Consider the following 23,914-nt stretch of genomic DNA (forward strand, 5'->3'; position numbering starts at 1 on the left):
CACAGTAAACACATACACCAAAACAACCTAGTGCCCCAAGGCATATATTTAAGAAAAAGCCATAAAAGCCTTAGCTGTTGCCTACAATCTTTATTGAAGTTATACAAAAAGAATCCCCAAAAGTGAAAAAATACATTATGTACAAAACCACTTTCCCTTGGGAGAAAGGTTCTGTTCCCTCTTAACATGCAGTGCCTTCAACTGTAGCTGCAGACTCCACTGTCCCCTCTGCTGCTGCTGGGCTTTTAGCCTGATTCTCAGCCTAAAAGACAAAGAGCCTAGGTATAACTTAGGTATGACGTAAGCCATCCCATAATGTATAACGTAGCAGGCTTCAGTCACAAGTAAACACAGGGAAGCTTGCACTTTTCTATGAAACAAAATTACAAGATGCTAAGGCTGAAAAAGCTAGCAGTTCACACATTACATGGGAGGATCAAATAGTCTCACCTTTCCATAATTCATGAAAGAAATCATAAAATCTATCAGGCATTCATAAGCAAACTATATTCAGGACAACCATTCTGTTATTATATCATATGCACTTGGAAGGCCTGGCTTCCCAGCCCTGAAAGCAGCAGGTTAGGCCAAGTGGCCAAGTCTTAAAACTACCCACCTCAGCCTCCATGTTTTCTGAAACTTCCTGTCCACTGGGGCCAGCATCCCCACTGCCTCCATTCAGCTCTGGCTCCTGCTTGGCTTTCTTTGCATCATCTTTCCGGGGGCTCTCTTCTTCTGGTTTCCTCTAAAGATACAATTATGAAGGCCTCATATTTATCTTAAAAACACAAACTGCAAAATAATCCCGTAATCCCCATGGTGCCAATATCCTGAACATCCTGACTCACAGTTCACTAGCTCTGCTCTCTAGCACAGGGCAATGCTGACCACTACACAGTGGAATAAACTGCTATGTCCCAGTGTATTTTATCTTAACATTTCCCTAGTTGGGACACGTGGAATTGGGGAGAGTGAGGGGTAGAGATCTGAAGAGTACAAATAGGTTACCTACTTTCAGTCAGTAGAGACAGAAGCCAAGATTTACCCCTCAGGGAAAGAATTATTGATTGGGACTATTGGCAAGAGTGTCAACAGCCATGCTAATAAACCAGTCAGATTTTAAAATGTACTCATCTTAATCAATCCTGTTTAGCTTTCCAAGTAGCCCCAGGCTAAGAAGCCATGAGTTTGCTATGTAAGGTATGCTAAGTGAAATGGTTCACATAAATTCACTCTCTTGGCCCAGGGCGGTGGTGGCTCACGCCTTTAATCCCAGCACTCGGGAGGTAGAGGCAGGGGGATCGAGGCCAGCCTGGTCTACAAAGCAAGTTCCAGGACAGGCTCCAAAGCTACAGAGAAACCCTGTCTAGAAAAAACAAAAAAAAAAAAAAAAAAAAAAGAATTCACTCTTTTGAAAATGAGTGTTACACTGTGCCACTAAGAGGGTGAATCAATTATTGCTAGTGTATTATTTCAGACTTCCTACCCGCAAATGTAGACTGGAGAAAAGGTTAAAAAATAAATACATGTAAATTTTACCTTCTTTCTGACAAGATGGGAAATATCAGTCACACAATTTGACGAGGAAGCACCATCTGTTGGCTTTCTATTGGCAATCTGGCAAAAATAAGTCTTTGTTATTAGCAATTTACAAAAACCTTATTTGACTCAAGGTAGGCTTATTGAAGGAAACACACACACAATACACACCATGGAGACTGAGGTGCCTGCTCCACTAGCAGTGAAACCTGAAGAGGAACTCTCTACCTGTGAGACACAGACACAGTAAGTTATAGCATAGAACCCCAGCCACCCAGGCTTACGTTACCCACCAAGCAATCGATTAAAAGGTTTCAGCATCACTGGCAAGGTCTTCCACACAAAGACAAACAAGAAACTAAACCCTTCATGTCCTATTTCTGACAGAACATTCCCCAGCAAGCATGTCTATGGCCAGGAATGGAGCCAGGTAATTTAGGTTTAAGAGATTCCATGACTTCAGCCTTTTCTATATGGTATTGCCAAAAACATTCTACAATAGTTTAATATAGTATTTATGCTGAAAAGCAAAGAAAAACCGATGGCCACACAAAGTAACAGTGAGAGCTTTTAAACAAGTGTGTCTGCACATGGCATACTTTCTACCAACTGTACTGTTTGGAACAAGTGAGATGACCTCTCATTCTGATCAACTCCCTCATGGACAGTCCGGCAGTGCTGGCGCACACCTTTAATCCCAGCACTTGGGAGGCATAGGCAGGCATATCTCTGAGTTCGAGGCCAGCCTGGTCTACAGAGTGAGGTCCAGGGCAGCCCAGGTACCATGTTATTTAGAAAATTTTAAGAAAAAACTCAACAAACCAGAGTAGCTTTCAAGGCCAGTTCAGCTACATTCCCACTACGCTGAGACTCCTTTGCATCTTCTATCTTTTCTCTAATTTCAGGTAGCAGTTCTTTCAGCTCCTCAATTTCTTTCTCATATTCAGTAAATGATCCTTCAGCCTCCTTCATCTGCTCATTTAGTACAGCTACAAAGAACAGGCTTAAATCATTAGTACCAAAAGGACCTTGTTTCCCCCCCACAGTAAATTGCTGCATCATCTAAGCATAAAGTAGCCGCTGTTCACTCACCCATTCTCTTCTCAATGACTTCAATAGATTTGCCATACTGTGCCACTGCCTCATCATACTGAGAGTTGTAACCGTAGGCCAAACCCAACTGGTAGTGAGTCTCTGCAAGGAGACGGTCATGGGCTTCCAAATATTGTTCCTGGAGGCTTAAGCAAGCCTGGAACTCCTCCACAGCTTGGATATAATTCTCTAATGAAGACAAAACATCGAGAATTGTACAACATTTAATTTAAAGCACTTTCAGAATTCAGTTCAGGAATAGTCTCATTTTACATTCCAATTTCTCCCTCCCTCCTAACTTTTCAAACAGGGTCTCGCTATAGCTCTGGGTGGCCTAGAATTTGCTACATAGACCATACTGCTCTTGAGCTCAAAGATCTTCCTATCTCTGTTTCCCCTGCTAAGTTTGGTTTAACTGTCAGATAAACCATTTATAAGGATGTTTCACTGCTCTAGGCACTATAAGGAACTCAGACCTATTCTTCTGTCTATAGAAACAAGAGAATGAGGACATGAAAGAAGTTAGGAGACAGCAAAATTGGAAAATGCATTACCAGATTCAACACTAACTTCTCCAAGTTTAAGATGGGCTTGTGCAGCATAAAGCTGAGCTTCTTTTGTTTCTTGCCTAAAAAGAAAGGTAATTAGAAAAGCCTTAAAAATAACTCTAATCCTAAAGTGTTTTTGCATTTTCAACCACCAATCTACTTAAAAGCACCAAGAGTTTTTACCTTTTAAAAATGATCTTTGCTAAATCCAGCATATCCCAGGCAAGCTCTAAGTTCCCAATCTCCTCCTCTTCGTTTTCTTGAAGAGACTGAAGTATATCCAAATCATTGGCATTAGGCAGAAGTACAAGACATCCTTTGAAAATATATCTAAACATATAATTTACTATCATTTTAAAAAGGAAAGTTGGTTGCAACTCAAAATGCAGGCCTTCTCTATAAAACCTACCAAATGGGCCCCTAGTATATGTCTCTATGTAAAGTGAAACGTAATTGTGATGCTGCATTTCATTTTATGATGAATAAAGGACCTCTGTGCCCTAACCAAGAACCAGCTATCTACCTTTCTATTCTAGTAAGCCATGGGTCTACAGTAACAAAGTTACTGAAGGAATAACAACTTACCTTGTTTTCAAGAACTGATTCATTTGTGTTTTCTTCAGCCTTGTCATTTTCTTTGTCTTCTTCCTCTGAGCCTTCAGTGTCTACAAGCAAAAATTCATCAGTATTGAGATGTAACTAAAGGTATTTTCTATTTGGTCAGATTCTGATAAATTATCTGTCAACCTACATTCTAAGACAGAACAGGAAAGAGGCTAACCCACATCAGTTAGCATCTGAAGTTAAAATCAGAGGTTAACATCTAATTCAAATCTAGTCTATTCATCAAAATGTCAACGTTTAAGGACTAAGGAAATAAAGCCTTCCAAGAATCTTGCATCTACGCGGCAGACAAGTTTTAGTCATTCATTAAATAAACAGTACACTGAAAGTACCAAAACCTAAATAATCCCATTAGCCAAGGGACAAGAAGCTATGGGGAAGAGGAAGAAGACAAAGAAAATGACAAGAGCATGTCAGATAGACTCTAGAAACAACAACAACAAAAAAAATTAGGAATAAACAAGCCAGTTTCTTAAGATTTCAACATAAACCAAGTGTTGGTGGCAAATGTCTTTAATCCTAGCACTCAAGAGTCAGAGGCAGGTGAATTTCTGAATTTGAGGTCAGCCCAAGAATGAGTTCCAGGACAGCCAGGGCAGAGAAACCCTGATTCAAAAAACAATTTTCATTTAAATATGTAACCATACCTACACCTATTTTGATACACAGTCACAAGTCAGAAACAAGCTTTCATAAGATTTAAAACCCAAAACACCAGCTGTTTCAGTTGACACAATCATCACTTAAATTAAGTATGTATTATGCTAGTTGGGCTTTTTGTTGTTTTATTTTTTTCTGGGTGTTGTTTGTATGGTTTGGTTTTTGAGACAGGGTTTCTCTGTGTAACAGCCCTAGCTGTCCTGGAAATAGCTCTTGTACATCAGGCTGGCCTTGAACTCACAGAAATCTGCCTGTCTCTATCTCCTGAATGCTAGGTTTAAAGGCGTGTGTGTGACTCTACTGCCCAGGCTTCTGTTTTTGTTGCTGTTTTTTCTAAAATTTATTTATTCACTCATTTATTTATATATTTTATTATTATATTATATATTATGTAGTGTTCTGCCTTCAGGCCAGAGGAGGGAAACAGATGTCAATACAAATGGCTGTGGGCAACCATGTGGTTGCTGGGATTGAATTTAGGACCTCTGGAAGAGTAGCTAATGGCTGTTCTTAGCTGCTGAGCCATCCATCTCTCCAGCCCCTTCCACTTCTTAAAGAAACAAACTCTTACTATATAGCCCAAACTAGCCCCAAAGACCAAAGATTGCAATCCTTCTGCATCTCCCTAGTAGCTGGGAATATATAGCTGGCAGCATGCTCAACTTTTTTGGGTTTTTTTTTTCCTCCCAAGACAAGGTTTCTCTGTAGCTTTGGAACCTGTTCTGAAACTCACTCTGTAGACCAGGCTGGTCTACAACTCAGAGATCCAGATCCTCCTGCTTCCACCCGAGAGTACTGGAATTAAAGGCATGAACCACCACCAGGCATGTTCAACATTTTTAACTCCAACTCAAAGATTATAAAATGTTGTTGTTTGAGACAAGGTCTAACTTCAGCCATTCTTAAACTTGACGTATATACCAGGCTGGCTTCAAGCCAAGAGAGACCTGGCTGCCTCTCCTTCTCAAGTGCTTACTAAACACCTGGCCATAGTGCCGGTCTCAGCAATTTATCTGCAAATCAACACTGATTCATAATGACAACAGGCATAGAACATTCTTGTATATTTCCAATTGGTAGCACAAACCAACAGTACCTGAACATTTGCAAATAAGGACCTAGTTAACAACTATAGTTAAACCATAACTAACCAAGTCTCATAATTGTGTGTAGCATATATCCACAGAGACAAAAAGTCAGTGTCAGGTGCTTCCTCTATCTCTTTCCACCTTATTTTCTGAGACAAGGTCTCTGAGACTGGAGCTCCACAACTAGCTAGTTATTAAGTTCCCAGAATACAAAAAGGCTCTTTTATTTGTCTCTGACTATGCAATTTAGGGCTTCTGAAGTAGAGCTACCAAAGCATTTTTTAATTTAGATTTTTAATCATGTATGTATGTGTGTATGTATGTATATATATATATATACATACATACACACATACACACGTGGAGGCCCAGAAAGATGCCCTGGAAGTGGAGTTACAGGCAGTTGTGAGCTGTCTACTATGGGGCTGAGAACCAAACTGGTCCTTTTCAAGAGCAGTATGTGCTCTTAACAACTAATCCAGCTCCAGCGTTACCTTTTTCATGTAATGTAGTGCCCTGAAGTTTAGACTAGATTCATTTTAATGACTCCACACATCCTCCTACAATAATCAGAGTACAGAAGTAGATACATGTACTCTCACAATACTGCTTAAAATTTCATATATTTATTTTTACTACCTAAAGATTTAATGAAAAGCTGTGATGTCTTTTTATTTTAATAAAAAGTATAATGGCAGCACACACCTTTTAATCCCAGCACTCAAAAGGCAGAGGCAAGCAGATCTGAGTTTGAGTACAGCCTGGTCTAAAATGAGTTCCAGACAGAAACCCTGTTTCAAAAGAAAAATACCAACAACAAAAAAAATATTTAACCAAACCCAGGCATGGTGCCTCATGTAATCTCATGAGCTCCTCCCTCAAAAACAAATAAATGATGTGGAATTCCTATACATAAATCAAATACCCACTTAGCACAAACAACCTGAGCAGAGCAATTTAAATTTTTGTTCACTTACCAACCATATCTAACATGAAAATTAAAACACACCAAGAAGACAGAGAATGGAACAGGAAAAAGTAAAGAACACATTGATTTATGAGCAATATTCATATCCTACAAGCCATAAAAAGTCAAGTACCATGAAATGGATTCCTATTTTCTTATGCTGCTGGGATCAAACACAGAACTTTACTCATGCCAGACAAGTATTCTACCACTCAGTGTAATTTCAGGCACCAGTGCTTTAACTGTGTGTAGAGATGTATATATGGGAATGTGGGTACATTAATTATATAGGGCAGAGGATAGCCTTGGGTTGGGTCAGAGATCAGATAGGGTGTCTGTCCTATGTTCCAAATTAGTTGTTTCACAAGCATCTGGGAGTTCTGTCTGTGGTTCCTTATCTCCTCTTAAGAGCACTGGTATAGATGTGAGTCCATTCCCACTTTTATGTGGGTTCTGGGGATTCAAACTCAGGTTCTCACATGTAAGATGAGGACTAGCACTGCACACCCACACCTTTAATCCCAATACCTAGGAGACAGAGGCAGGACAGCCTTGTTTACAGAGCTAGGGCTGTTACAAAGAGAAGCCCTGTCTAGGGGAAGGGGTGAACTAGCATTTAAGCCTTAAAGCCTGACTTACCCATTTCTTTATTAGGTGTGATGAAAGACTTCCTGCCCCCCCCATGCCTTATTTGGAAAATACAGAAAATTTTATCAGTCAAATAACACTCATAGGCTATGGATTTGGTTCAATAGTGGAGTGCTTGTCTAATACACATGCTGCCCTGGGTTCAATCCTCAACACTAGGAAGAGAAGAGGAGGAAACAAGACATCAGCATTTTAAAAAAACCTGTTTCAAAAAAAAAAAACAGGAATTCAATTCTGTGCTTTCTACTAAAGAAGTCCTGAAACTTAAGAAGCCCACCAGTACTAACACTTGACAAGTTCACCTCTGGTTGTGTCCATGCTGGCTGGAGAGCAGGGAAGGATCTACATTATAGGTAGATGCTTGCCAAAAAGGTCAAGTATTAAAGATGGATCATTGAAAATCTACAACTTAAGACAACTCTCAAAATAGTCTAGCAATTACACAAAAAATATTAATTGAAATATACCTGTAAATAGATAACTCTTGAAACAGTCTAGCAATTACACAAGATATTAATTGAAATAAGACCTGTAGTCATTAATGCCCATGTTAGATGAAATTTACATATACAGTAGAATCCCCAACTGAGCACAACTCAAGTCAGACGTGCCAATTAGTAATTAGAGGCTAAAAAATTCTGATAAAATTGAAACAGGATTAAGCCACTAACACTAAGTTGTTTAGCAGCCAAAGCAAGCATGAAATGAGGAAGGAAAGCAACAAGAGATAATAAATAGCTAAGTACTTTGCTATCTCTTTTCCCTGAAAAAGGGGTGGGACACACTACTAACATTATTGTGAATAACCTCTAAGCATCTATAAATCAAAATGTGGAAAGGACACAAGAATGCTAACTGCCTTCATTTATTTAAATGGCATGCCTGCTTAAGTGTACCAATTCAGTGGATTCTACTGTTGGGTTCCTACTTCCTACAGCACATAAGAGAAACTATGTGAACAGTAAGTTAAAAAACCCAAAGGCATGCAAGTTAACATCCATTCAGCATTCTCTGCCAGCCTATCCTATTATTTCCCTACCTATCCCACAATCCATTTTTAATCCACCCTTCATATCACCTCATTGGCTAGTATGGCACAAGTTACTGATAGCTAGCCAAATTTCAGAAATCAGAAGATCTACTTTTTAATTAGTAAAAATATTAGCTACCACCAGCTAAAGACTTGGTGTTCTTGATTTAACTTTAACCTATCACCATGTTCTTAAATTAACCCCATTTCATTTAGACCTTTCCTAAAGTAATCCTTTCCTAATCCAAAGGCAGACTGAAAATTCTGAATGGAAGGCTGACTTTTACCAATGATTAGTGAGTCAAATCTAGAATGGACTCCACCCATTGCAGCTCTAGTGTATCCCGGTTACCTTCACCCTCTTTCATCTGTTCGTCTCTCTCTTGTGTCTCTTCATTAGCAGCTATCTTAAATTTGTCTTCAGGTGCTTTCTCCGTGGCCCTCTGGGCTACTTTGGTCTCAACCTCATCTCCAGCTGCCTCAGACTCTTCTACAGGTAGCATAGCTTCCTCCTGTTCAGGAACCAGCTCTGCCTTGACCTCCTCTACACTTGAACCATCTTTAGTCTCTGTCAGTCTTTCTGCAGAAGTCTGTGGTTCACTAGGAGTCTGATCTTCTGCAGCTGATGGTCCATCAACTGAACCATTGTTGAGAAGAACTGTAATCTCCTGCCCTGGCTTCTCAGAGACATCTGACCCAGCCTCTGCAGGCACCGCTGGTGACACTGCATCTTGCCCTGACAGTTGCTCAAGAACAGCCGTTCCTACTTCACTCTCAGAGGAAGCTACCTGATCCTTTGGTTCCTCCCCACCCATGTCCACACCCACATTGACTGCTGCATCTACTGTTTCAGCTTCTACCTTCATGGCAGTGCCCTGCTTTTCTGGAGCCCCAATAGGCTGATCTTCTGAAGTTTCTTTCGGCTTTTTTTCTATGCTCATTATTTCCTCTCCCTCCTTCTCCTGAGGCACTGTTTCTCTGCATTCTTTATTTTGAACATAAGCTCCAGAAATTGATTTTCCTTCCTCAGCACACAATGATGCCTGTTCTGTCTTCCCAGAAGTGACCTCAGCTTCATTCAGTCCTGGTATTGCTGCTTCTTTTGCCTCTCCAGAGGATTCAGTTAACTGCTTTGAAGTTGATTCAACTTTTTCCTGTAGCTTCTCTGCAGGCTCACTTATATCCATATCTTCTCTTCCACCCTTCTCCACTTCACTTTCCTGTTCTGTATCAGTTTCAGGCTTTGACAGAGACTTGCCTTCTGCTTTTTTGGCTTCTTTTTCTCCCATGGCGTCATAAACCTGTTCTCTCAACTCTTCCCTTGCTTCCTCTACATGGTTAAAGAACATGAAGCATAAACATGTCTTCGAGTTTAATGATAAAAGCATAAATGGAAACTAGAAATACATTCCCTTTAAGTCCTCAAATAGCCTGGCTAAGATTTAGCTAGCAGGTGCCCCGGTGAGAAAAGCAGAGAGAATCCAAGCTAGCAAAGCAACATACTGCAAAAGAAATCAAACCTCTTTAGACTAGAAACTGCATATATTCACTTCAAGTAATCTGATTACCAGTCAGAGAAGACATGTGTCAACCTTTCCTTACTCTCTTCAACATTATATTTATTTGATCTGTAAAACTCTAACAGCCAAACTCAGAAAATATTTAATTTTCTAAGATGCATAAAACACAAAAAAAGTGCTCCAAGGACTCCTACATTAAAATAACTGGGCTATGCAACATGGTTTTAAAAATAAATATGCATCAGAAAAGTAATGTTCTTAATATTTAAATATACAACTTAAATGATGGTTATTAGATAAATTTAGTTACTCTCTTAGAGAGGCTGTCACTTTAATAATAGCCTACATCTATTGTATCAGCCCAAGTACCTTTGGAGAAACCACCAACATAAGGACCCTATTTCTATAACTTATTTAAAGGAACCATAGGTCATCGCATCTCTTGAATGCAGCATGCAACTCTACATACCATCTACATTATCATTATTTTCAACCAAAGATTCGTCTTCTGTTTTTTCTTCTTCCTCTTCTACATGCACTCCTTCCAAGGCATTTCCCAGCACTCCATTCTCCATTCTACAAGAAAAAGCACAAAAGTATAACTAGTCCCTAACAATGTATTTCAACATGGAAAAAAGGCAACAAAAAGAAATAAAGTAAAAAGAAAACAAAGCTACATATTCAAACCAGGAGTAGTAGTTCTACAAGTGCCAGGCTAGCCAGGTCCACAAAAATGAGACTAGTCTTTATTTATTTTAAATATTTATTTATTTATTATGTATACAATATTCTGTCTGTGTGTATGCCTGAAGACCAGAAGAGGGCACCAGACCCCATTACAGATGTGGTTGCTGGGAATTGAACTCAGGACCTTTGGAAGAGCAGGCAATCCTCTGAGCCATCTCTCCAGCCCGAGACTAGTCTTTAAAAATAAGGGGATGAGAGGCCAGGGGAGATGGGGAAGCAGTGCTGCACTTCTGAGTTCAGTTGCTAGCACTCACATCAGATGGCTCACAAATCTAACTCCAGCCCAAGGGGATCTGAGGACTCTAGCCTGGAAGAACACTTGCTCACATATGCACATACCCACACTTACATCAAATTAAAATAAAAAAAAGAATCTTTGTCACATGCCTTTAATCCCAACACTCAGGAGTCAGTATCAGGCAATTCTCTGAATCCAAGACCAGCCTGGTTTACACAGTGAACACCTGGTAGTGGTTTGAATGAAACCTACCCCCCATAGGCTCATGTTAGGGTCATAGCTTGATCCCCAGTTAGTGGAGGTTTGGCTTGTTGGAAGAGGACTGTTACTAGGGATAACATTCTCAATTTACTCTCTCCACATCAAGTTTGCTGCCTCAGTTCTAAGCTCTCAGATAATTCTCTAGTGCCATGCCTACTGATTTGCTGTGATGCTCCCTTCCATGATAGTCATGGACTCACCCTGGGACATCTGTATTATACTCCCAAGGCTCAGGGGACACCAAGAAGAGGCACAAGGAATGTGTGATTGGAAATGAAGGGTGAGGATACTAATTTCCAGATATGATAAGACAAGAACACTCTTCTGCTCTCCAGCAACCGTGATCGCCTATGCAAGATCGCCACAGGAATAGGCCTGCGAGCAACTGGCCAGGGAAAATGGAAGGGGCTCATGAGGCTTCAGCCTTACTTGAAAATTTTTATATACACTGACAACAACTGGTAGGAAGCCAAAGACATTTCCTTCAGTGTGCAACCACTGATAAACTACCCTCTTGCCTATGAATGAACCTAACGAAACTCACTGGTAGCACACATCAAAGTACAGGAAGCAGGGTCACAGCTGGGAAAAAGAGTATTAACACAAGTGGGAAGGGCATGAGAGGGTAAACGGGGGTAAAAATAATTGAACTATATGATGATTATGTAAGAAAAGTACTAATGAAACCCATTATTATGAAGAATTAAAATATTAATTTCCTTGTATAGCAGGAACATACTATTTCCCAAACATCACATCCAGTCCCATTTCTCTAAAGGGCCAGTGCTCTGTCAACATTTTCAAACCAAGTCATTAAGTGTTTTGAATAATCACAAAATTAAGAACATAAGAAGAGAACTATATGTAAAGACTGATCGTTTGTCATTTTATATGGTTTCAAATATTTCAGACATGTTAATAAATTTCTTGAGTGGTTTCCAAGAACATTAATAGTAAGTCCTTTTAACTATGGAGAAGAATATGGGCTTGGAACAGGGTCACTCTTAGGCTTGCTTAGGCTCCCCTTAAACTTGATCCTCCTGTTTTAGCCTCCCCAGGTGTGGGGAAATTCACAAATGTGGAATCATAACAAGCAGAAATTTCTCCTTACTAGACACTTTAATGTACTCCTTATTGTCCTCCATACAGTCATTGAGTTTTGAGCTAGCTCAGAATACTTCTGAATGTTCACAACCCTGTCTTAAACTCTGATCAATCATTATCTATTACTGAAAATAGCTTCCACTAATTCAAAACCCTAAAATTTCATTTTTTTGCATAAATAATTTTAGCCAACAAGAAAGCTTCAATTTTTAAACAGACCAAAGTAATATAAAATATCCTATTTACAAAATGAGGCTTTCCAAGACATACCTGGCCAACTCCAAAAGTGACTTCCCATAAAAAAAGAAGGCTTCTCCACATTCATTAGCTGTTTCTCCATATTTCTTGCCTCTATAAAGAAAGTAAATATCTAGTCTGAACATTGTTCATTGCTAGTTAACACATGATGTTAATGTTACATGTTCTTCACACATACATAATATATATTTTAAGTACTCCCAACGAGGTATTTTATAATAGGTATTCCTCCTGCCACACTACAAATATCACTGTGGACCAGAACAGTTACAAGACCTTTGATTGGAACTTGCTTGATAAAAAAAGAATCATGAAAAGTTATACTGAAATAAAGACTATTGTTTTTGGGTTTGTTTTTTTTTCCCTATAATTTACTTTTATTTTATATTCATTGGTGTTTTGCCTGCAAACACAACAAATAGTTTCTTTAAAAAAAAAAAGTAATCAAACAAGATCTCTTAGCCAAGCGATGGTGGTACACACCTTTAATTCCAGCACTTGAGAGGCAAGCCAGCGTGGTCTACAGAATAAGTTCTGTAGAACCAATCATATTTTAACTGAACCCAATCATATTTTAAATAATAAAGAGTAAAAATAAACTGTCTTTTTTCTTTTATTGGTTTTCAAGACAGGGTTTCTATGTAACCCAGGCTGTCCTGGAACTCACTCTGTAGACCAGGCTGGTCTCAAATTCAGAGGATCCACCTGCCTCGGCCTCCAGAGTGCTGGGATTAAAGGCATGCACCACTATTGTCTGGTTTTAATTGTCTTCTTAATCAGTAATGACTGGAAAAAATCACCTTACTCAGAAAAATTACTGAAATTACGAAGTGATACTTAGGCTTAGAATTACAAGAAAAACTCCTCTATGGGATGTAAAGAGCCAGAGTTGTGGTTCAGAGGATTAGACATATATATTAGACAAGTACTCTACCATTTAACTATATCCTTAGTCTTCATTCTTTCTCCCCATAGAAAAACTTTTAAAGGTTGGTTGGCAATATAATACTGTTTTATAATAAACATATACTTACAAAAGACTAGCTGCTTCCTGGAATGCATTAACCGCCGATGGAATGTCCCCCATTACCAGATGTTTCTGTCCTAATCCCAATAGTTTCTTAGCTTCACTATCCACATCCAAACTGCAAGAAAAATATTTTATTCAGTAACAAATATTGTTTAAACCAATACTCACTGAATACAATTTTACATTTAAACCATAACAATGTAAATTTTTAATTTTGGACTGCTATGGAAGACCTAGCAAATTAATTGGGCATGATGATAGATAATCCCAGCATTCTAAAGGCAAAGGCAGGATTGACTGAAAAGGCTAGGTTGTGTATGTGAAGGGTGGCAAGTGGCATACTTTAATCACAGATCTCTCTGTGAGTTTAAGGTCAGCCTGTTCTACAGAGCTAGTTACTGAACAGCCAAGGTTACCAGTGAAACCTTGCCTTGACTCAATAAATCAAAACAGACACAAGAGATTAGAAATGCAGCATTCGCAAATGCTTTACCAATGTTACAATGTGTTATTATATACAATACATTCACAAATGCTTTACCAATGTTACAATACATATTATTATATATAATAAAAAAGGAACCACTAGGGAACCCCAAAGTCATACAAGTTTACTAGCTAAAGAAAAAATTAACCAGAAAGAAAGACAGAAAGAGAAAGAAGGAAGGAAGGAAGGAAGGAAGGAAGGAAGGAAGGAAGGAAGGAAGGAAGGAAGGAAGGAAGAAGAGAAATGGTAGTGGTGGTACACTGGTACACTCAGGAGGCAGACAGGTGGATCTCTGATTTTGAGACCAGAGTTCCAAAACAACCAGGGTTACACAGAGTAATCATCGGGGGGAGGGGGGAGATCAACCAACCAAAACAACAAAACAGACAAGGCTGAGGATAGAGATGTTAACTATGCTTTCCTAATATGTGCAAAGCTCTAGGTTCCATCTCTACAACTATATAAACAAGACATGGTCATAGATATCTATAGTATCAGAACTCAGAATATAGAGATAAACCTAGTTAACAGACCTCATCTAAAAACAGAAAGATGGCCGGGCGGTGGTGGCTCACGCCTTTTAATTCCAGCACTCGGGAGGCAGAGGCAGGCGGATCTCTGTGAGTTCGAGGCCAGCCTGGTCTACAAGAGCTAGTTCCAGGACAGGAACCAAAAGCTATGGAGAAACCCTGTCTCGAAAAATCAAAAAAAAAAAAAAATGAAACAAATAAAAACAGAAAGATGGTATGGTGGCACACAACTTTAATCCCACTAAAATCACATGGCAGAGGCGGCCTATTTCTATGATTGGAGGCCAGATTGGTCTACTACATAGTTCAGGGGAGCCAAAGCTATAAAGTAAGTCTTTGTCTTAAAAAAGTGGGGCAGAAAGAAGGCTCAGCAGTTAAGTGCCTAATCTTGCAGAAGTCCCAGATTCAGTTCCTAGTACCTACATGGAAGTTTACAACCATCACTAACTCCAGTTCCAGGGAATGCAATGCCCTTTTCTGACTGTGCTAGCACATGGTACATGTAATATACAAAGGCAAAACTTTTTTTGGGGGGGTTTCTTTTTTTTTTTTTTTTTTTTTTTTTTGGTTTTTTCGAGACAGGGTTTCTCTGTGGTTTTGGAGCCTGTCCTGGAACTAGCTCTTGTAGACCAGGCTGGTCTCGAACTCACAGAGATCCGCCTGCCTCTGCCTCCCGAGTGCTGGGATTAAAGGCGTGCGCCACCACCGCCCGGCTCTTTTTTGGTTTCTTGAGACAGGGTTTCTCTATAGCTTTGAAGCCTGGAACTCACTCTGTAGACCAAGCTGGCCTCGAACTCAAGAGATCCGCCTGTCTCTGTCTCTGGGAGTGCTGGGATTAAAGGCATAAACCACCACCATTCAGCAGCAAAACAATTTAAATTAAAAAGAGGAAGGAAGGCCAGGCGGTCTACGGAGCTAGTTCCAGGACAGGCTCCAAAGCCACAGCGAAACCCTGTCTCAAAAAACGAAAAAAAAAAAAAAAAGAGGAAGGAAGGACAAAGCATGTAGTTTGACTTGGAAATACAACTGAGTGACTCAGTTAAAACCTTTTCTTAGCATGCGTGAGAACCTAGATTCAATCAAGTCCCTTATACCACAAAAGAAAAACTTAGGTAGGAGACGGTGATTAAGGTAAGACATTATAGGGGAAAAAGTAGGACATTATGGTATAAAGCATAAAATAAAAAGAACAGATCAGAATACAAAATAGATCCACACAATATAGGCAATTAAAATCTCGACAGAGGGCTGGAGAAATGGCTCAGAGGTTGAAAGCACTGGCTGCTCATTCCCAGCAACCACATGGTGGCTCACAACCATCTGTAATGAGATCAGGAGCCCTCTTCTGGCATGGAGGTGTACGTGTAGGTAGAACACTAATAAGTCCTTAAAAAAATCTTGACAAAGGTACCACCGCCCGGCCGGTACCAAACAATTAATAGGAAATGTGTAATCTATAATCTGTATAACAATCCTAGAATAAAACTGATAGTTTAGCCGGGCGGTGGTGGCGCACGCCTTTAATCCCAGCACTTGGGAGGCAGAGGCAGGCGGATCTCTGTGAGTTCGACGCCAGCCTAGTCTACAAGAGCTAGTTCCAGGATGGGCTCCAAAGCCACAGAGAAACCCTGTCTCGAAAAACCAAAAATAAATAAATAAATAAATAAATAAATAAATAAATAAATAAATAAATAAATAAATAAATAAATAAAACTGATAGTTTAGCCGGGTGGTGGTGGCGCACACCTTTAATCCCAGCACTTGGGAGGCAGAGGCAGGCGGATCTCTGTGAGTTCGAGACCAGCCTGGTCTAAGAGAAACCCTGTCTCGAAAAAGCAAAAAAACAACTGATAGTTTAAAAAAAAAAGTAGGGGTCTGGAGAGGTAGCTTAGGGGTTAAGAGAACAGATTGTTCTTCGATAAGACCCAGGTTAATTCCCAGCACCCACATGGTAGCCCTAACTGTAATTCCAATCCAGCAAAATTAGTGCTTTCTTCCACCCTGCAGAATCCTGATGTATGTAGGGCATAAGCTCGCATAGCTACTCAAACATACACTAAAAAGATAATTAAAAAATAAATAAAAACCAAATCTTAAATAAATAATCCAAAAATAAATAAACCAAAATTCATATCTCACATCATAATACAGAAATTAATTTTAGGGGTGGCTCAGCAGGTAAAAAAGTGCTTGCCTCCATGCCTGGAAACTTGAATTCAATCAATCCCTGGCATTCATATACAAAAAATGAGAAACTCAAGCTGTTATGGGACCTCCACCAGACTCCACCATCCATGCTGTGGCGTTTACAAATTCATATGTACACATATATAACGTTAAAAAAAAACAAGTAGAAGCCAAGTTTGGTGGAGGCAGATGGATCTCTAAAAATTCAAAGCTAGCCAAGTCTAGTGAGTCTTATCTTAAAAAATAAAAGATGAAGGACGGATATACCTCAGTTGATAATAGTTGCCTAATAAGCAAACACAAAAAGTCCTGCATTTGATCTCCAGCAGTAAGTACATAAAAGCATATGTCTCAGGAGTTGAAAAACAGAGGCAAGAGAATTGTAAATTCAATGTCATCACAGGAAATAATGGGAGACTGAGGCAAACCTATGTTACATGAAACCCTCTCTCAAAAACAAACAAAAACCCTAAATAAATAGAAGGCTGAGCTGATTGGCAGTGGCACGTGCCCTTAATCCCAGCACTTGGAAGGTCATCCTCAGCTACAAAGCAAAGACCACCTTAGGATAGTTACAAGATACTCATTAAAAAGGATTAAAAAAAAAAAAGATAGATCCATACTTGTAATTTCAGGGCTTAGTAAAAAAGAATGAGGAATGGGTCTCACCAAATGCACAGAAAGGCTATAAACTAAAGCTAAAGCAATTAATCTTCCTGTTTCAATCCCTAGAATAACTAGAAATACAGCTCAAACCACATTTTTTTTTAAAGTCACCTCCAGCTTCATCAGAACGTTTTTTTAAAATATTGGGATACTGTCAAATTCACTGTGGTCAAAAATACTTTCCAAAATCTTAAATTATTTCTAAGTCTTACTGCTGTTGCTTCTGAGATAGTGTCTCTTTTAGCCCAAGATAACTCCTGTCCCAGGATTCCATATGCTGGGTATCCTAGCTACTTGAGAAACCATGCCTTGAAAAACCAAATCAAACCAAACAAACAAACAAACAAACAAACTGAGCACACCTTTAATCCCAGCTTTTGGGTGGCAGAGGCACAGATCTCTATGAATTCGAGATCAGCCCGGTTTACAGATCAAGATCAAGTTCCAGGATAGGGTACCCAAAGAAACCCTGTCGAGGGGAAAAACAAAAACAAAACTAGCTTACCATGCGTCTGTGGGCAAACCAAAGAAAACACTAGCAGTCTTGCCATGGTTCCCTCTCTGATTCCCCTTATTGATGGACCTTGAAGTATTAAGTCAAATCCTTTCTTCCCCAGATATCTTTTGGCCAACGTTTTATAATAATCATATAACCAATCCTCAAAAATCTTAATTTTCATTTACCTCAAAATCTATCACTGGCAACAGATACTGTCAGTTGATTCCCATAAGGAATGTTCTCATTTTGAACAAAATGTCTTCCAAATATCTATGTATTTTTCAATAATCTGCTAACAATTCATAGTGGTCTGGTGGCACAAGTCTTTATGTCAGAAGGATACAAGTTTACCTACCACCGTTAACATTAGCACCAATGGTTTGAATGATGAAAGCAGCAGATTTTATAAAAATGATCTAAATGAACCCAGCAGTGGTAATGCATGCCTTTAATCTCAGCAGAGGCAGGCGGATGTCTGGGAGATCGAGGCCAGCCTGGTCTAGAGTTCCAGGACTGCTAGAGTTGTTGCACAAAAAAACCCTGTTTCAAAAAAACCACTAGGAAGGAAGGAAGGAAATAAGGAAGGGAGGGAAGGGAAAGAGAAAAAAAAAATCTAAATGAATCCCTAAAAAGGAACCTTAGAGGCATCCAAGAAGAAAACTTGAAGGGCCAAAGGTACAGTTCCAGTAATATAGTATATGACTACTGTGAGTTAAGGTAGTCAGCAACTATCCTTAGTTTTATTACCTCACTATAATTATGATCATAATTGTACCATATTATCTCACCTCTCCATTTTATCTGCAGAGGTAGAAGGAGCAGGGGCATCTTCAATTCTGCAATGAAGAATAAAAAGAAAAAAAAAACAGAAGATACTTTAAGCTTGAATGTAAAGTCAGAAGAATAGAAAAAATATAAAAGTTTTTGTTTTAAACAACCAATAAAAAGCAAGTATTACTGATTCAAATGCATTATTAAATTCAATTCTTGGGTCAATAAATAAGATGGCTTAGTGGCTAAAGTCACACTTGCTCCCAAGCCTGACAACATAGTTTCATCACTGGAATCTACACGGTAGAATGGTTCACTCAAGTTGACCTCTATTGACATGTGCTCCCCTTAATGTTACACAAAACAATAACATAGCTTAAAAACCAAAAAAAAAAAAAAAAAAAAAAAAAGAATAAAAAAAAAGGCTATCTGCCAGATCCTGGAATGACCTTTTTGATTTTTATGTACAAACTCTGCAACAGCTAGTTATACTAGGCAAATTCTTACACATGCTAGGCTTGAAATAAGTGCTCAACCACTGACCTACCAACATCCTCCAACACTAAGGATTACTTGATTATGTTGATCCAATGGTACAGGGATAAAGTTTTCTGGTTTTTGAAGATAAGAGTTTCCCTACAGAACAGAACTGACAGAACAGAACTGCCTGCCTCTACCTCCCCTCCCAAGTGCTGGGATTAAAGGCGTGCAAAACCACCACCCTGCTCAGGTAAAAATTTGTTAACTACCATGGTTAAAGGACTAGGTTTTTTCATTATTTCCAATATGTAAAAATAATTTTTTTTCATGAAATAGAAGACATGTCACAGGGTGATGTCAGATTGTGCTGTATTTCTAAATACCCTAAAGCTTTGTACATGTATGCTATTAAAAGTTCATAAAACACTATGAACTCGTGGGGCAATGAATGGTAGGGCACACCTTTAATCCCAGCACTTGGAAGACAGAAGCAGACAGATCTCTGAGTTCAAGGCCAGCCTGGTCTACAAATAGAGTTCTAGAATAGTCAGAGTTGATCACAGATAAACCCTGTCTCAGAAGGAAAAAAAAAAAAACCTACAGCACACCCAATACATAACATTGCTATACTGTAGTATGCAATTCATGGTTCAATACCTCAGTTTGTGGCAGGGCAGCAGTGGTGGTGCATGCCTTTAATCCCAGCACTTGTGAGGCAAAGAGAGGTAAAACCCTATCTCAAAAAACAACAAAAACATGTGGCGGGAAAGTGGGGGTTGTGGCATGGTGCAGGCCTTTAATTAGAGCACTTGGGTGGCAGAGGCAGGCAGAACTCTGAGTTCAAGGCCATCCTGATCTACAGAGCAAGTTCCAGGGTAGTCAGGAATGTCTGACCTAAAAACCTTGTCTCGAAAAACAAACATAAATAAAAGTTTGAGGCTTTTTAAAAATAAGTGAGCATGTAATTTTTTATGTATAGCCTGTCAGGAAGTTGAAAATTACCAGTGACCAAAGTTTGACTGGATACAAATGACATGAAAAATTCTGTGATGAGGGGGCTGGAGAAATGGCTCAGCGGTTAAGAGCACTGCCTGCTCTTCCAAAGGTCCTGAGTTCAATTCCCAGCAACCACATGGTGGCTCACAACCATCTGTAATGAGGTCTGGTGCCCTCTTCTGGCCTGCAGGCATACAAGCAGACAGAATACTGTATAAATAATAAATAAATAAATATTTTAAAAAAAAAAATCCGTGATGAGATTCAACTGAAACTTCATACATGCTAGGCAAAGAAACCGAGCTACATCCCCCAAACTGTAAAGTATTGGAAGGATGAGGATCCCCAATGTAATAACAGCTGTTCAGGAAGCACCATAAAGAGAGGTTGCTCTTGTAATAAATTCTACAGAATTAGCAAATCAATCTACTCTGGTCATAAGCAATCAATAAAGAAGCAGGAAATGGGAATCTAAAATTGAAACTGTAGTTCCCAAATTACTGAGTGAGTGGTCTGAAAAACACTGCTTTTCAAGAACCCACTATGAAAAGAACCAAAGGGTGATAGGTAGGTTGTGCAAAGTTATCGTTAATCTCTGGTACAAATGTACTAATTAAAATGTCAACTAAAATACCTAACCTATAGCAAAACCACTCAAAAATCTCACAGCCACCTTTATTTTTGCGAGAAGCAAAACTTCTAAAATATACAGGGACGAAAACATAGTGGCAGGCTCCTAAAAGAAGACAAGGGTAGGTTGGCAAATAGGACCTACTGCGTGGAAAACATCTTCCTCCAAATGACGGGTGTTTCTGGGCACTAACCAGAGAAGGGCTCACGTTTATCAGCACTGTGAAGCTCTCAAAGCCATTATTCCTTCTTTGGGGTCCTTACCCCTTAGCAGACCCATCTACCAAGTTAACACTGCGAAGGCGGAAAGCTCCACGTAGCTTCTACCTAAGACCTTAAGAGTATGAAAATGTACCCTGAAGCAAGCAAATCTCCGACCCGCAACGGAAAACCTAAAAAATCACAACGCTTCTCAGCCGAGGCGGAGGGTGGCGGAGCGTCAGCCCCATGGCGACCCTCGGACTGCGGCCCTGTGGCCCAAGTCCCGGATAAACTTCACTGCGCACCAGCTGAGGCAAGAGCCGCTCAAACCCCAAACAATGGAGTTTTCCCGCCTCCTCGAGGCTCCGCCCCCTCCTCGGGAGCTCGGGGCACGGAACGCACGCGTGCAAATCCCCGCCCTCCCTAGGCCCCGCCCACCAGGGCGCTCCGGTCCAAGCCTCAATCCTCGTGTGTGGGATTTTTTTTTTTTTTGGCGCCAAATCTGTTGGTCATTTTCTAGGTTCCTCTGCCGACTCTCTACCCAGCCTCTGCAAGGCGTGCGCGGAAAGCAAGGGCTCAAGAGTCGAGCGGCGGCGGAGGGCCCCGCCTCCCCACCCGCAGCCCCGGGCCGGGGGAGGAAGAAAAGGGGCAGGCGATGGAGCCACCCGCCGCTGCCCCCGGCAAGATGGCGGCCGAGGAAAGCCGGGCAGGGGGCGCCAGTCGCCCGCCGTCCCCGCCGGCCGCCAGCTCCTCGGACGCGGGGCTCCCGCACCGACCCGAGGGTGTTGCGGGGACGGCGTCTGTCCCGCCCGCCAAGCCCAGTCCCGGCTCTCCCCGCCGACTGGCCAGTGCCTCCAGCTCGCCACAGTCCGGCTTACTTGTCAGCGGAAACCAGCTCCCCGGCGATGGCAGCAGTAGCTGTCGACTCTGTGGCCATCGTTCCCCTGAGGTGGCGGGCCGGTGGGCAGAACACTGCCTGTGAAGACAGCAGCGGACTCAGGGCAGCGAAGACTCACTCGGGGACAGAAAATGGCAGATTGGAGACCCCGCGCGGTTGGGGCCCTCTTATATAGCAGGGCCTCTTGCCCCGCCCATCCACTTCCGGATCCTCCCCCTCGGGTTTAAAGGGCCAGGACTCAAAACCCTTCCGTCACAAGGACACTTCCCCGCCCAGGTCGGCTTTCCTAAAAAAAAAAAAAAGGAAAGTAAAAGAAAGAAAGAACGAATGGAAGACAAACAACAAAAACTTCCTGTGCCTGTAGCTAGTCGTGTTAAAAGCCCCAGAATCTTGGCACTACAACTTCTGACGGAGTCAGCCTAGAGAGCTCCCACATTACGTGGAGGCAGTGAGTCTGCGGGTGTGGAAAGAGTAGCCGAGGGTTTCCGTCTGACGGGGATACCCGAGGAGGTTACGGGTCTTCTCGGTGCCCTCTCACTCTTAACGGATGGAAACGCAAGAGCCGAGCACGAGTACAACAGCAACGGCTAGAACTGACCAGAGAGACTCGTGGCTCGGAGCCTCAGCAACTACTGACGAAAGAGGATGCTGGTCTAGGATTGGCTACAGACGAATCTATCGCGCTAGATTCAAAACTGCGAGGGGAAAACGCACTCGGCTGTTTCCTCCTCCCTCTAGATCCACCCCTTTTGGCTGGCCCAATCCAGGGATGCCTCCCATATTCCAGGACTGAGTTGTTGAGCTGAATCCCTCTGCATTTAACACACTTTAAACCTTTTAGCTATCTTACTTAATTTTTTCCTTTTTCCCCGAGACAGGGTTTCTCTGTAGCTTTGGAGCCTGTCCTGGAACTAGCTCTTGTAGACCAGGCTGGCCTCGAACTCACAGAGATCCACCTGCCTCCGCATCTCCCGAGTACTGGGATTAAAGGCATGCGCCACCATCGCCCGGCCATAATTATTTCTTTCATATGAAAGGGACAAGGACTCACAGAGACCAGCCTGTCCCCAAGTTCTGGGGTACAGATGAGCAACACCATATCCATCTTGTTTTACAACTCTCAGTAACTCCAGTTCCAGTATATCCAGTGCCCTCCTCAGGCCTCCAGAGGCACTTAGCACACTCATGGTACACATGTATGCATGCAAACAAACATAAACATAAAAGTAAGCGGAATCTTTTTTTTTTAAAGATTTATTTATTTATTATGTATACAACATTCTGCCTCTGCCCGCATGCCAGAGGAGGGCGCCAGATGTCAGTACAGATGGTTGTGAGCCACCATGTGGTTGCTGGGAATTGAACTCAGGACCTCTGGAAAAGCAGCCAGTGCTCTTAACCTCTGAGCCATCTCTCCAGCCCCTAAGCGGAATCTTTTAAAAATAACTTTTTTAAGCCAGTGAGGAGTCAGGGGCAGGTGGGTTTCCCTGAGTTCGAGGCCAGTCTTGTCTCTAGAGCTAGATTCAGGACAGTCAGGTACACAGAGAAATCATGTCTTGAAAAACCAAGTGATAATGATAATAATTGTTCAGGTGGAGCTCTGCCTCACCCCCCTCCTCTTAAAACTTGCCCAGTCTCAGAAAGCCTGCCAAGTGGTGGCTCCTCCCACAGAAATGCTCAAGACCATACCTACAGCGTATTTTTTTTAACCTACAAGGTATTTAAAGGACCTTCTAAGGAAAGGCCATGTTCCCCTCTTTCCTGGGACCACCTAGGAATCCTTTTTTCAGAATAAAACCTGGACTTTAATTCGGTTCGATTTGGACTGGTCTGATTTATTGCATTGGTGGAGTTACCCACTACCAGAGGATGTTTTTACTTATCAAAAATAATGATAATAGGGCTGGAGAGATGGCTCAGCGGTTAAGAGCACTGGCTGCTCTTCCAGAGGTCCTGAGTTCAATTCCCGGCTCACAACCATCTGTACTGAGATCTGGCACCCTCCTCTGGCATGTGGGCATACATGGAGGCAGAATGTTGTATATATAATAAATAAATAAATCTTTAAAAAAATAATGATAATAACAATAATTTGTTTAAAAGGCCAGGTGTGGTCACAAACACCTTTAGTCTCAGCACTCCAGAGTGTTGGGATCTCTGTGAGTTCAAAGGAGTCTGATTTATATAATGGATTCCAAGACACCAAGGCTAAGTA

General features: G+C 41.0%; 1 protein-coding gene across 2 annotated transcripts; it reads right to left on the reverse strand.

Moving 5' to 3' along the window:
- Positions 1-75: 75 nt before the first annotated feature.
- Positions 76-21,848, reverse strand: Nasp (nuclear autoantigenic sperm protein). Of its 2 annotated transcripts, XM_075944887.1 has the most exons (15): positions 21,680-21,848; positions 18,512-18,559; positions 13,359-13,469; positions 12,337-12,417; positions 10,186-10,292; positions 8,549-9,526; positions 3,765-3,844; positions 3,363-3,448; positions 3,186-3,259; positions 2,632-2,820; positions 2,362-2,528; positions 1,711-1,767; positions 1,540-1,617; positions 617-745; positions 76-262 (listed from the first exon to the last, which is right to left on the reverse strand). In XM_075944887.1, the coding sequence occupies exons 1-15, from the start codon at positions 21,736-21,738 to the stop codon at positions 182-184; spliced, it is 2,325 nt and encodes a 774-aa protein (XP_075801002.1). In that variant the 5' UTR covers positions 21,739-21,848; the 3' UTR covers positions 76-181. The 2 variants fall into 2 exon arrangements, with proteins under 2 accessions (XP_075801002.1, XP_075801003.1); XM_075944888.1 differs by lacking the exon at positions 8,549-9,526.
- Between the last annotated feature and the right edge of the window lie 2,066 nt (positions 21,849-23,914).

The sequence above is a fragment of the Microtus pennsylvanicus genome, chromosome 13 (assembly GCF_037038515.1).
Source record: "Microtus pennsylvanicus isolate mMicPen1 chromosome 13, mMicPen1.hap1, whole genome shotgun sequence".
In the NCBI taxonomy this organism is placed as follows: domain Eukaryota; kingdom Metazoa; phylum Chordata; class Mammalia; order Rodentia; family Cricetidae; genus Microtus; species Microtus pennsylvanicus.